General features: G+C 43.2%; 3 gene segments (V, D, J or C); all 3 read left to right on the top strand.

The window, feature by feature from the left end:
* The window catches only part of LOC113899945, a 1,425,504-nt gene that overhangs the window by 1,029,432 nt on the left and 381,284 nt on the right, over positions 1 to 14,788 (top strand).
* On the top strand, positions 3,851 to 4,503 carry LOC113899956. The segment is given in 2 exon segments: positions 3,851 to 3,960; positions 4,214 to 4,503. Coding segments are annotated over 2 exon segments (339 nt in total).
* LOC113899955 lies at positions 11,408 to 13,741 on the top strand. The segment is given in 2 exon segments: positions 11,408 to 11,962; positions 12,216 to 13,741. Coding segments are annotated over 2 exon segments (357 nt in total).

The following is a 14,788-nucleotide window of genomic DNA, read 5'->3' as shown; positions in this document are numbered from 1 at the left end:
CCTGATGAACTATGGAATGAGGTTCGTGACATTGTACAACAGACAGGGATCAACCATCCCCATGGAAAAGAAATGCACAAAAGCAAAATGGCTTTCTGGGGAGGCCTTACAAATAGCTGTGAAAAGAAGAGAAGCGAAAAGCAAAGGAGAAAAGGAAACATATAAACATCTGAATGCAGAGTTCCAAAGAATAGCAAGAAGAGATAAGAAAGCCTTCTTCAGTGATCAATGTGAAGAAAAGAGGAAAACAACAGAATGGGAAAGACTAGGGATCTCTTCAAGAAAATCAGAGATACCAAAGAACATTTCATGCAAAGATGAGCTCGATAAAGGACAGAAATGGTATGGACCTAACAGAAGCAGAAGATATTAAGAAGAGATGGCAAGAATACACAGAAGAACTGTACAAAAAAGATCTTCACGACCCAGATAATCACGATGGTGTGATCACTCACCTAGAGCCAGATATCCTGGAATGTGAAGTCAAGTGGGCCTTAGAAAGCATCACCAGGAACAAAGCTAGTGGAGGTGATGGAATTCCAGTTGAGCTATTCCAAATCCTGAAAGATGATGCTGTGAAAGTGCTGCACTCAATATGCCAGCAAATTTGGAAAACTCAGCAGTGGCCACAGGACTGGAAAAGGTCAGTTTTCATTCCAATCCCAAAGAAAGGCAATGCCAAAGAATGCTCAAACTACCACACAATTGCACTCATCTCACACGCTAGTAAAGTCATGCTTAAAATTCTCCAAGCCAGGCTTCAGCAATATGTGAACAATGAACTTCCTGATGTTCAAGCTGGTTTTAGAAAAGGCAGAGGAACCAGAGATCAAATTGCCAACATCTGATGGATCATGGAAAAAGCAAGAGAGTTCCAAAAAAACATCTATTTCTGCTTTATTGACTATGCCAAAGCCTTTGACTGTGTGGATCACAAGAAACTGTGGAAAATTCTGAAAGAGATGGGAATACCAGACCACCTGATCTGCCTCTTGAGAAATAATGTATGCAGGTCAGGAAGCAACAGTTAGAACTGGACATGGAACAACAGACTGGTTCCAAATAGGAAAAGGAGTTCGTCAAAGCTGTGTATTGTCACCCTGTTTATTTAACTTATATGCAGAGTACATCATAAGAAACGCTGGACTGGAAGGAACACAAGCTGGAATCAAGATTGCTGGGAGAAATATCAATAACCTCAGATATGCAGATGACACCACCCTTATGGCAGAAAGTGAAGAGGAACTAAAAAGCCTCTTGATGAAGGTGAAAGTGGAGAGTGAAAAAGTTGGCTTAAAGCTCAACATTCAGAAAATGAAGATCATGGCATCCGGTCCCACCACTTCATGGGAAATAGATGGGGAAACAGTGTCAGACTTTATTTTTCTGGGCTCCAAAACCACTGCAGATTGTAACTGCAGCCATGAAATTAAAAGACACTTACTTCTTGGAAGGAAAGTTATGACCAACCTAGACAGCATATTCAAAAGCAGAGACATAACTTTGCCAACAAAGGTTCGTCTAGTCAAGGCTATGGCTTTTTCCTGTGGTCATGTATGGATGTGAGAGTTGGACTGTGAAGAAGGCTGAGTGCCAAAGAATTGATGCTTTTGAACTGTGGTGTTGGAGAAGACTCTTGAGAGTCCCTTGAACTGCAAGGAGATCCAATCAGTCCATTCTGAAGGAGATCAGCCCTGGGTGTTCTTTGGAAGGAATGATGCTAAAGCTGAAACTCCAGTACTTTGGCCACCTCATGCGAAGAGTTGACTCATTGGAAAAGACTCTGATGCTGGGAGGGATTGGGGGCAAGAGGAGAAGGGGATGACAGAGGATGAGATGGCTGGATAGCATCACTGACTCGATGGACATGAGTCTAAGTGAACTCCAGGAGTTGGTGATGGACAGGGAGGCCTGGCGTGCTGCGATTCATGGGGTCGCAAAGTGTCGGACATGACTGAGTGACTGATCTGATCTGATCTGATCTGAAAGTTCTGTCTGATATACAGAAGTTGGAGAGCATCGCAGAGGAGGGAGAAGGTGAGTACCACTTAAAGGAGTGAGGCCTGAAGCTCAGGTCATACCACCTCATGTATCAAGTGTTTCAGATGGATTGCAGCCTGCCACGACCTTGAATACTCAGAGACACAGTGGAAATAACATGAGACAAGCACACATCTGTGTATTGTCAAAGCGAGCTCTGTAACAAATATCTCATGTGCCTTATTGTCACATCCAAATACCTAGGTCTGATGTTATCAATAGCTGTGACAAATCTGTCAACACTGGGACTCATCTCAAGCTGAAAACATGCAACATTAAGCATCCACTGTGTCTTAGTTTTACTTCCTACCCCAGGGCCTTTTCTGATTCCTTGGGAGCTCATTCATTCCATGTACAAGCACAACCTGAAACTAAAGGGGAATTACCACCCCTGCCAGCAAGCACCAACCAGAAGGAAAACGGATGGATGTATACACAGATTATTGCCTCCCAACGATAATCCAGAGATGCATCTTGTATGTTTCTTGGAGATGCTGGCAGAATCAAGCCCCAATACTGCGCTGTCTACTTTCTCATTTTTGCTTCTTAAGATCACTTCCTAAATAAACTGCCTTCACCTGAATTCTTGCTTTCAGATCAGATCAGATCAGAGCACTCGCTCAGTCGTGTCCGACTCTTTGCGACCCCAAGAATTGCAGCACGCCAGGCCCCCATGTCCATCACCAACTCCCGGAGTTCACTCAGACTCATGTCCATCGAGTCAGTGATGCTATCCAGCCATCTCATCCTCTGTCATCCCCTTCTCCTCTTGCCCCCAATCCCTCCCAGCATCAGAGTCTTTTCCAATGAGCCACTCTTCGCATGAGGTGGCCAAAGTACTGGAGTTTCAGCTTTAGCATCATTCCTTCCAAAGAACACCCAGGGCTGATCTCCTTCAGAATGGACTGGTTGGATCTCCTTGAAGTCCAAGGGACTCTCAAGAGTCTTCTCCAACACCAGAGTTCAAAAGCATCAGTTCTTCGGCGCTCTGCCTTCTTCACAATCCAACTCTCACATCCATACATGACCATAGGTAAAACCATAGCCTTGACTAGACGAAACTTTGTTGGCAAAGTAATGTCTCTGCTTTTGAATATGCTATCTTGGTTGGTCATAACTTTGCAAGGAGACAAAATTAAAACAGAGGTGCTTTAAAATTTTGATAGAGAAAGAACGGAAGAAAGTTCAAGGTAAACTTTACTGGGCTGATTTCTTTACTGGGCAAGTGGGTACTTGAGTGATTACGTAACTGGAAAAATAGAAGCTGACACCTTATTTTTTCAAAAGATAGTGAAATAAATTCGTATTTATGAAAATCCAGTCTCGGTAGATGTATGATCGTATCCTTATTTACCAAGTCTCAATTTTTATTAATATCATTATCCCTGTACCTGAATCTGCTCATCCTCATTACTTAAACCTCATTCCTATTTCTTCTCAAAATATACCTCTATTCCAGTCTATTCTCCTTACCAACCCATAAGCATCTCAGTCTCTTGAATTTCTTTTCTGGTTTTTCCACTCACCCAAATTTCCCTTTCATGTATATATCAGGCTGGTCAAATCATATTGGTCCCATAAGCACACCTCAAAACTTTATCTCCTCCAAGTTCTTCTCTAATAGTGAATCCTTGAATCCCTTCTCTCCAGTGGTCACAGACTCCTTATAGAACAGATTTCTTGACTAAACCAAGTTCCTTCTGTGCCTCAGTAATTATTTCCATGACCTGAAGAGGGCACTGCTTGCACGGTTGACGACAGAGAATCAACGGCCCATCTGACAAACCAGTTCCTGTCTTGAAGCCAGGATGTCACCAAGGTTCTGATGAGAACAAGAGGCTTTTATCTCCCTGAAGGAGAGAACTGCCAGCATGGCAGGCCCCGGTTTGCTGTGGGCAGCCATGGTCTCCATCTATCTTGGTAAGGAAAGCATATGTATTTGCTTTTACTAACAGCCACTAGGACTGGGAAGTAGGAAGAAAAATTATTAACACAGGTATCTTGTTACTTCCTCATGGGTCCAAGCTCCAGGGGGCAAGAAAGCTGATGAATTTTACTGAAGTTTAGATCAAGCAGAAGAAAGGTGGGTGGCAATGGGGACCAGCTTGGACATCTGCCTGCTTTCTCTCTCCTGTGACACCCAGTGTGGACCTTTCTCTCCTCCTTCCCACAGGACCCAGTGTGGCCCAGACGGTCACTCAGCCTCAACCACAAGAGTCTGTACAGGAGACAGGCACAGTGACCCTGGACTGTACATATAGCACCAGAGATACTGATTATTTGTTCTGGTACAAACAGTCTCCCAGCGGGGAGATGGTTTTCATTATTCGCCAAAATGCTTATGAACAACGGAATGCAACCAATGATCGCTACTCTGTGAACTTCCAGAAAGAAGCCAAAGCCTTCAGTCTCAAAATCTCAGACTCCCAGCTGGAGGATGCTGCAGTGTATTTCTGTGCTTAAAGTGGTGCACAGTGAGATGAGCAATGGAGAAAGGCCTACAGAAACCTCAGACCTCAGCATCTGTGCAGAGGTTGGGGGGAAGTAGCTGGGGTAAAAGGAACAGAAAATCATAGACTTCTCCTTGAAATAATAGTTGTTCCTATCTAAATATAAGACACACAGAGAGATGAATGTCTGTGACTTGTAGTCCTTAAATAAATATAATAACATGTATAGTACTTTCCTGTTCTACGAAGTGTCTTCATTCGTGATATCATCTGTAACCCTCATAGCTTCATGTGGTATATGTGATCAGTTCGATTTCTGAAGCATTTCTTCTGTCTAGCAAATCTTTATAATTTTCCTGGGAACTCTTACCTCCAAGAATCTTAATCTTTTCCAAGTTGTTCATAGGTGTTTGTCCTTTTAACTGTCCTCCTTGACCAAAACTGAAACTCCTCAGAAAAAGACACCTATTTTAGTACACAACAGTTGTGACAATGTGGACATAACCAGGGAAGGATCCCACTGGTCTCACCACAGACTTAAGAGATAACCTAGGTTGATTTCACTGAACCTGCAGCTCTGACTGCCACCTAGGTCACTTTGAACTCCTTGAGCTGATGGTCCATCAGGCAAAGACAGGAATTACTAGGTGGAGGGGTTATTGACCCTGATTATCATGGAGTACCAGGTTGTTGCAGCACAATGAAAACAAAAATGAATATGTCTGGAATGCAAGTGTTCCACATGGGGTATTTCCAGGCCCAGTAAAAACAGCAAACGGTCACTGTGGCAACAAGGTCTAAAAAGAACAAACTAAGAACAGAGGCCTCTCAGCAATGAGGGTCTGGACCACCACACCTGGTAAGAATTTGAGTTTGCTAACGTTCTGTCCCGGCGGCCGCTCCTGACCTCTGAGGCAGGGTAACTCCTCTCGTCGCGGTCCCTGACCTCGGACGCTGGGTAGCTCCTCTCGGCCGCCCCCCTGACCTTGGACGTGGGGTAGCTCCTCTTGGCCGTTCCTGCACCGTCGCAATCTGGCACTCTCCGCCGCTGCCCCTGACCTCAGACGTGGGGTAACTCCTCTTGGCCACTGCCCTTCAGGCATGGGGTGCTCCCGGCTTCTGCCCCTGACCTTGAACGTGGGGTAGCTCCTCTCCTCTGCGCTTTCGCAGCCACCTGCGCTTTGGCGCGCCCCAGCGGCCAGGAGGAGATACCCCACGCCCTTAAGCCCGAGGCCAGGGGCAGTGGCCGGGAGTCCCGACCCCACGCAGTGGCTGTGCGAGCACAGGAGGGCCTAGAGGAGTTATCCCACGTTGAAGGTCAGGAAGGGCGGCAGTGAGAAGATACCCTTCGTCCAAGGTAAGGAGCATTGGCTGTGCTTTGCTGGAGCAGCCGTGAAGAGATACCCCACGCCCAAGGTAAGAGAAACCCAAGTAAGACGGTAGGTGTTGCAAGAAGGCATCAGAGGGCAGACACACTGAAACCATAATCACAGAAAACTAGTCAATCTAATCACACTAGGACCACAGCCTTGTCTAACTCAATGAAACTAAGCCATGCCCGTGGGGCAACCCAAGGTGGGAGGGTCATAGTGGAGAGATCTGACAGAATGTGGCCCACTGGAGAAGGGAATGGCAAATCACATCAGCATTCTTGCCTTCAGAACCCCATGAACAGTATGAAAAGGCAAAATGATGGGATACTGAAAGAGAGACTCCCCGGGTCAGTAGGTGCCCAATATGCTACTGGAGATCAGTGGAGAAATAACTCCAGAAAGAATGAAGGGTTGGAGCCAAAGCAAAAAGAATACCCAGCTGTGGATGTGCCTGGTGATAGAAGCAAGGTCTGATGCTGTAAAGAGCAATATTGCATAGGAACCTGGAATGTTAGGTCCATGAATCAAGGCAAACTGGAAGTGGTCAAGCAAGAGATGGCAAGAGTGAATGTCAACATTCTAGGAATCAGCGAATTGAAATGGACTGGAATGAGTGAATTTAACTCAGATGACCATTATATCTACTACTGCAGGCAGGAATCCCTCAGAAGAAATGGAGTAGCCATCACGGTCAACAAGAGTCCAAAATGCAGTAGTTGGATGCAATCTCAAAAACGACAGAATGATCTCTGTTTGTTTCCAAGGCAAACCATTCAATATCACAGTAATCCAAGTCTATGCCCCAACCAGTAATGCTGAAGAAGCTGAAGTTGAATGGTTATATGAAGACCTACAAGAACTTTTAGAACTAACACCCAAAAAAGATGTCCTTTTCATTATAGGGGACTGGAATGCAAAAGTAGGAAGTCAAGAAACACCTGAAGTAACAGGCAAATTTGGCCTTGGAATACGGAATGAAGCAGGGCAAAGTCTAATAGAGTTTGGCCAAGAAAATGCACTGCTCATAGCAAACACCCTCTTCCAAAAACACAAGAGAAGACTCTACACATGGACATCACCAGATGGTCAACACCAAAATCAGATTGATTATATTCTTTGCAGCCAAGGATGGAGAAGCTCTATACAGTCAGCAAAAACAAGACCAGGAGCTGACTGTGGCTCAGACCATGAACTCCTTATTGCCAAATTCAGACTTAAATTGAAGAAAGTAGGGAAAACCACTAGACCATTCAGGTATGACCTAAATCAAATCCCTTATGATTATACGTGGAAGTGAGAAATAGATTTAAGGGCCTAGATCTGGTAGATAGAGTGCCTGATGAACTATGGAATGAGGTTCGTGACATTGTACAACAGACAGGGATCAACCATCCCCATGGAAAAGAAATGCACAAAAGCAAAATGGCTTTCTGGGGAGGCCTTACAAATAGCTGTGAAAAGAAGAGAAGCGAAAAGCAAAGGAGAAAAGGAAACATATAAACATCTGAATGCAGAGTTCCAAAGAATAGCAAGAAGAGATAAGAAAGCCTTCTTCAGCGATCAATGCAAAGAAATAGAGGAATACAACAGAATGGGAAAGACTAGAGATCTCTTCAAGAAAATCAGAGATACCAAAGGAACATTTCATGCAAAGATGAGCTCGATAAAGGACAGAAATGGTATGGACCTAACAGAAGCAGAAGATATTAAGAAGAGATGGCAAGAATACACAGAAGAACTGTACAAAAAATCTTCATGACCCAGGTAATCACGATGGTGTGATCACTCACCTAGAGCCAGATATCCTGGAATGTGAAGTCAAGTGGGCCTTAGAAAGCATCACCAGGAACAAAGCTAGTGGAGGTGATGGAATTCCAGTTGAGCTATTCCAAATCCTGAAAGATGATGCTGTGAAAGTGCTGCACTCAATATGCCAGCAAATTTGGAAAACTCAGCAGTGGCCACAGGACTGGAAAAGGTCAGTTTTCATTCCAATCCCAAAGAAAGGCAATGCCAAAGAATGCTCAAACTACCACACAATTGCACTCATCTCACACGCTAGTAAAGTCATGCTTAAAATTCTCCAAGCCAGGCTTCAGCAATATGTGAACAATGAACTTCCTGATGTTCAAGCTGGTTTTAGAAAAGGCAGAGGAACCAGAGATCAAATTGCCAACATCTGATGGATCATGGAAAAAGCAAGAGAGTTCCAAAAAAACATCTATTTCTGCTTTATTGACTATGCCAAAGCCTTTGACTGTGTGGATCACAAGAAACTGTGGAAAATTCTGAAAGAGATGGGAATACCAGACCACCTGATCTGCCTCTTGAGAAATAATGTATGCAGGTCAGGAAGCAACAGTTAGAACTGGACATGGAACAACAGACTGGTTCCAAATAGGAAAAGGAGTACGTCAAGGCTGTATATTGTCACCCTGTTTATTTAACTTATATGCAGAGTACATCATGAGAAGTGCTGGACTGGAAGAAACACAAGCTGGAATCAAGATTGCTGGGAGAAATATCAATAACCTCAGATATGCAGATGACACCACCCTTATGGCAGAAAGTGAAGAGGAACTAAAAAGCCTCTTGATGAATGTGAAAGAGGAGAGTGAAAAAGTTGGCTTAAAGCTCAACATTCAGAAAATGAAGATCATGGGATCCAGTCCCATCTCTTCATGGGAAATAGATGGGGAAACAGTGTCAGACTTTATTTTTCTGGGCTCCAAAATCACTGCAGGTGGTGATTGCAGCCATGAAATTAAAAGATGCTTACTCCTTGAAAGGAAAGTTATGACCAAAGTAGACAGCATATTCAAAAGCAGAGACGTTACTTTGCCAACAAAGGTTCATCTAGTCAAGGCTATGGTTTTTCCTGTGGTCGTGTATGGATGTGAGAGTTGGATTGTGAAGAAGGCTGAGCGCTGAAGAATTGATGCTTTTGAACTGTGGTGTTGGAGAAGACTCTTGAGAGTCCCTTGGACTGCAAGGAGATCCAACCAGTCCATTCTGAAGGAGATCAGCCCTGGGATTTCTTTGGAAGGAATGATGCTAAAGCTGAAACTCCAGTACTTTGGCCACCTCATGCAAAGAGTTGACTCATTGGAAAAGACTCTGATGCAGGGAGAGATTGGGGGCAAGAGAAGAGGACGCAGAGGATGAGATGGCTGGATGGCATCACTGACTCGATGGACATGAGTCTGAGTGAACTCCGGGAGTTGGTGATGGACAGGGAGGCCTGGCGTGCTGAGTTTCATGGGGTCACAAAGAGTCAGACACAACTGAGCGACTGATCTGATCTGATCAGATCTGAAATTTCTGTCTGATATACAGAAATTTGGAGAACATCACAGAGGAGGGAGAAGGTGAGTACCACTTAAAGGAGTGGGGCCTGAAGCTCAGGTCATACCACCTCGTGTTTCAAGTGTTTCAGATGGATTGCAGCCTGCCACGACCTTGAATACTCAGAGACACAGTGGAAATAACATGAGACAAGCACACATCTGTGTACTGTCAAAGCGAGTTCTGTAACAAATATCTCATGTGCCTTATTGTCACATCCAAATACCTAGGTCTGATGTTATCAATAGCTGTGAAAAATCTGTGGACACGGGACTCATCTCAAGGTGATAACATGCAATATTAAGCATCCACTGTATCTTAGTTTTACTTCCTACCCCAGGGCCTTCTCTAATTCCTTGGGAGATCATTCAGTCCATGGGCAAACAGAGTTTGAAAATAAAGGGGAATTACCACCCCTGCCAGCAAGCACCAACCAGAAGGAATAGGGATGGATGCATACACAGATTCTTGCCTCTCAACGATAATCCTGAGATGCATCTTGTATGTTTCTTGGAGATGCTGGCAGAATCAAGCCCCAGTACTGCGCTATCTACTTTCTCATTTCTGCTTCTTAAGATCACTTCCTAAATAAACTGCCTTCACCTGAATTCTTGCTTTAGGCTCCTCTTTTGGGGTTGCAAGGAGACAAAATTAAAACATAGGTGCTTTAAAATTTTAATAGAGAAAGAATGGAAGAAAGTTCAAGGTGAACCTTACCTGTCTGATTTCTAACAAGAGCAGGCAGGTACTTGAGTGATTACCTAACTGGAAAAATAGAAGCTGATACCTTATTTTTTCAAAAGCTAGTGAAATAGATCGTATTTATGAAAATCCAGTCTCTGTAGATGTATAATCATATCCTTACTTACCAATCTCAATTTTTATTAGTATCATTATCCCTGTCTGCCGGGGTCCAGCCCCGGTTGTTCCAGTGAATTCGAAGGGGAGATGGCTTTGGCAATCAGGAAACAATAGCTTTAATTAAATATTAATTAGAGATATAAAGAGTAATAAAATAAGGATAGCTCAGTGAGAAAATTCAGTGGAGAAAAGAGGCTGAATAACTTGGTTTATGTGGAAAACCAATAAAACTTCAACACAAGAAGTTTGCACCACCCATGTAGGCCACAGGCATCTTCCCATTCTCCCAAGGGAGAGGAGACACTAAGGCCTCCCCGGTCAGATCTTAGAAGCCCAGGCAAAATTAGTAGGTTTGTCAGGCCTCCGCGCTCCAGATGGGAATTAAGCCAGAAGGTGAAAGAAAGAATGACATGAGGAGACCAGTCTTCCAAGGAACTGATCCCATTCTTTATTTTCCAGGGTCCGTTTTTATACACAGAGATGTAATACAAAAGTCACGTGGGGTCAGCAGTCCTGACTTTTATCAAAATCAGGTGCTTCATACAAATGTATACAAAGGTCTTAGGGGTGTTACATGATCTTCTGGCCAGGGGGCCTGCTGACAATTTGTGACCCTCTCTTTGTGACAGCAGTCAGTCAACCGGAACACTTATTTCTCCAGGGGTGATTATTCTTAAAACAGACGCCATCTTCTGAAGGCATCAGATAAAGTTACATTCCTATAGGGTGAGGGTATAGTGGGTTTTAATTAAGGAAAGAATTTGCTTAGCCTAAGGTCTAACGTGATTAATATCAAAGGTTAATACTTATTTCTCTTATATGTTAGTTATATTCATTAATGTGTATAAGGCGCAAGGGATATGGAGATGTAGCAGCAAATTTTGGCTCAACAATAAAACCCTCCACCGGTATAATTCCTAACTAGCCCACTAATACAATAGTAAAAATTTTCTAACTTCTCAAAAAATCTGTTTTTAAAAGGTTTAAAGCATCTCGTGACTCTCACGGCTGGGAGGCTGTGAACAATCACATGTGGCCGGACAAACCTGTCAGGCAGGCTAGAGAACCTTCAGAGGAGTTGGTAGGTTGAAACACTCCTGTCATGCCCAGGAAATATTATTAACTGGAGCTGTAAGTTAACTCTTTTTCAGAGCGAGGTGGTAGGGGACAGCCCCCCGTAAAGTCAGAGGTGTAGGTGAGAGCACAAAGCAGTAGTGTAGGCAGACTCTGGTTTTGGGGGTAGATGCTCGAGAATTTCCAGGGGGACTCCTGAGCCTCGATCCCGCCTTTGCGTATGCCGAGGCTCCTTCCTCATAATCTTTGCCACGGGCAGAGATCCTCACGCTGGCTCCCGGCACCTGTCCCTGAATCTGCTCATCCTCATTATTTAAACCTCATTCCTATTTCTTCTCAAAATATACCTCTATTCCAGTCTATTCTCCTTACCAACCCATAAGCATCTCAGTCTCTTGAATTTCTTTTCTGGTTTTTCCACTCACCCAAATTTCCCTTTTATGTATATATCAGGCTGGTCAAATCATATTGGTCCCATAAGCACACCTCAAAACTTTATCTCCTCCAAGTTCTTCTCTAATAGTGAATCCTTGAATCCCTTCTCTCCAGTGGTCACAGACTCCTTATAGAACAGATTTCTTGACTAAACCAAGTTCCTTCTGTGCCTCAGTAATTATTTCCATGACCTGAAGAGGGCACTGCTTGCACGGTTGACGACAGAGAATCAACGGCCCATCTGACAAACCAGTTCCTGTTCTGAAGCCAGGATGTCACCAAGGTTCTGATGAGAACAAGAGGCTTTTATCTCCCTGAAGGAGAGAACTGCCAGCATGGCAGGCCCCGGTTTGCTGTGGGCAGCCATGGTCTCCATCTATCTTGGTAAGGAAAGCATATGTATTTGCTTTTACTAACAGCCACTAGGACTGGGAAGTAGGAAGAAAAATTATTAACACAGGTATCTTGTTACTTCCTCATGGGTCCAAGCTCCAGGGGGCAAGAAAGCTGATGAATTTTACTGAAGTTTAGATCAAGCAGAAGAAAGGTGGGTGGCAATGGGGACCAGCTTGGACATCTGCCTGCTTTCTCTCTCCTGTGACACCCAGTGCGGACCTTTCTCTCCTCCTTCCCACAGGACCCAGTGTGGCCCAGACGGTCACTCAGCCTCAACCACAAGAGTCTGTACAGGAGACAGGCACAGTGACCCTGGACTGTACATATAGCACCAGTGAGAGTGATTATTATTTGTTCTGGTACAAACAGCCTCCCAGCGGGGAGATGGTTTACATTATTCGCCAAAATGCTTATGAACAACAGAATGCAACCAACGATCGCTACTCTGTGAACTTCCAGAAAGAAGCCAAAACCTTCAGTCTCAAGATCTCAGACTCCCAGCTGGAGGATGCTGCAGTGTATTTCTGTGCTTACAGTGGTGCACGGTGAGATGAGCAATGGAGAGAGGCCTACAGAAACCTCAGACCTCAGCATCTGTGCAGAGGTTGGGGGGAAGTAGCTGGGGTAAAAGGAACAGAAAATCATGGACTTCTGTAGAGGAAAAAATATTATTCCATCTGCCTATAGGAAACACAAAGGATATCTATAAGCTGAAGTTCTCAAAATAGTAATAAAAATAATGGAGGTACATAATGCTTTATAAAGTATTTACATTCATATGTATTTAACTTTCAAAACCCTGTTGATAGGAGAGGTAAGATATTCTGTGTCACTACCATCCAGGGATTTTTATAGCTCTAACTAAAGCTGTGTTCTCTATCTGCATGTTCCATTATCATATCCAAGTCAATATATCTGAAATCGAATGTTTCATACTCCCCACAAATCTTATTTGTTATTTTCCTCAGCTTTGATCAGGTTTAAAACACACAATAAAAATCTTCTATTTCTGGGCTTGGAGAATTTCTTCATCACTTACCCCCCAGCCTGGGCTGTCTAATTTTGTGGTGTGTGTGTGCACCCACATCTAATTTCTTTATAATTACAAAACAGTGTGACAAACTACATCACATTTATCTCATTGTTTCCGTTTCTGACTTCAACCTAATTCCACCCTCTTTTTCTCAAATTTCCTTAAAGCACAATTGGCCTGATCTAGAACTTAAGGAAAGAGAACAAACACATCCAAAGGGATTGCATGTGCTGCTAGTACTTGTCAGCAAATGCAAATTAATAATTTTAAAAAAAAACAAAAATATTAATCTCTGGTTATGCTACCACTGCTTCTGGGATGTGGTGAGCCATTTAGAAGAACCAGGTCTAAAGGTGGGGCCAAGCAGTTGTCATAGCCAGAGTCACCACCTAACATCCCCCGAGAAACCGGAAATGTCTGGACCTGGAAATGATTCCACCTTACTTATGTGAAAGGGAAAAAATGATAAAATCGGAAAAATGATGCCAATAATTCTTTGTATGTCCATAATCTGCCCTCCCCAGTACATAGCTATGAAGACCCCCCTCCTGGAGCATTTAATTCTATCTGCCTACTTTGAGTGAATGATAAAGTTGGAAAAGATATTCCATGACTGAAATAGTTAAGCCTAATGAGAGGGTTCCAGACCTCCAGAATGCTCCAGGGAGGGGTTTCCATGAAAAATCAGGGAAGACAAATCAGCCAAAGTTTTGTTTTTTGTTTTTTGGTTTTTGGTTTTTTTTTTTTTTGCTTTCTTTTGAAGTCCTGATGGAAAAGGAAATCAACACTGACAGTACAAAAATTAGTGCTAAATGTTATAAATTGTGCTTTCTTTTTCTTTCTACTGTTCTAGATCAATGAGTCTAGGGTAGATGTGGCATGTAGTAATCACCTGGGAGTTAAAGACTACAGTCTTCACCCTCAAACCTTGAGAATAACCACAGTTACATTGTTACTATGGGAGTGTTCAGTTCACTTCAGTTCAGTTCAGTCGCTCAGTCGTGTCCGATTCTTTGCTACCCCATGGACTGCAGCACACAAGGCCTCCCTGTCCATCACCAACTCCCAGAGTATATTCAAACTCATGTCCACTGATTCATGTCCATGGGAGTGTTTCACAACCATAAATTATGCTAAGATGGTAAAAAGTTTGATTAACCCCATTTCATTGAAGTTCATCTTTTTAAAGCAGAGTTGATTAAGATGTTTACCTAATTTAAACTGTTTAAGCAAATAATTCTGTTTGGAATAATGAATGGAAAAGTATGTTATATGCCCTCAGTTAATAGGATCGGGGAACAATGAATCTACTGGGGCACTACCCCTCCTAATGACACTTCACATGAACTTTAGGCAAAGCTAACTACTAGATACATGACTGGCTTTCCCTAATTATACACTATAAAAGCTTATTGCTTGTTAAAAATGGAAATACCATGCTCATTGGTAACTAGCCATTTCCTAACAGCCCCTTACATGCTCACTTCCAACCCCAACCATTTTGGCTGTCTTGATTCCTCTCCCAAACTTATTCATGACCCAGCAACTAAAGAGAAAATGCTTGGCACAGCCAGCAATTAAACAGTGGAATAGCTTAGAATCCTCACCAGGATTCTGTTCAACACTCTGACTTTCTCCCCACAACCTGTGTCTGTTCTGATATCCATACCAAATAACAAACAGGTTATTAAATATTGGGTTATGAGTTTTTAATATCACCCCAGCCTAGAAGGAAATACAACATATACCATAGCATACTATAACAAATAGTCTACTAGGCA

The sequence above is a fragment of the Bos indicus x Bos taurus genome, chromosome 10 (genome assembly GCF_003369695.1).
Source record: "Bos indicus x Bos taurus breed Angus x Brahman F1 hybrid chromosome 10, Bos_hybrid_MaternalHap_v2.0, whole genome shotgun sequence".
In the NCBI taxonomy this organism is placed as follows: Eukaryota; Metazoa; Chordata; class Mammalia; order Artiodactyla; family Bovidae; genus Bos; species Bos indicus x Bos taurus.
Note: the sequence above shows the minus strand (reverse complement) of the source record. Positions and strands in the feature narration are given on the sequence as shown.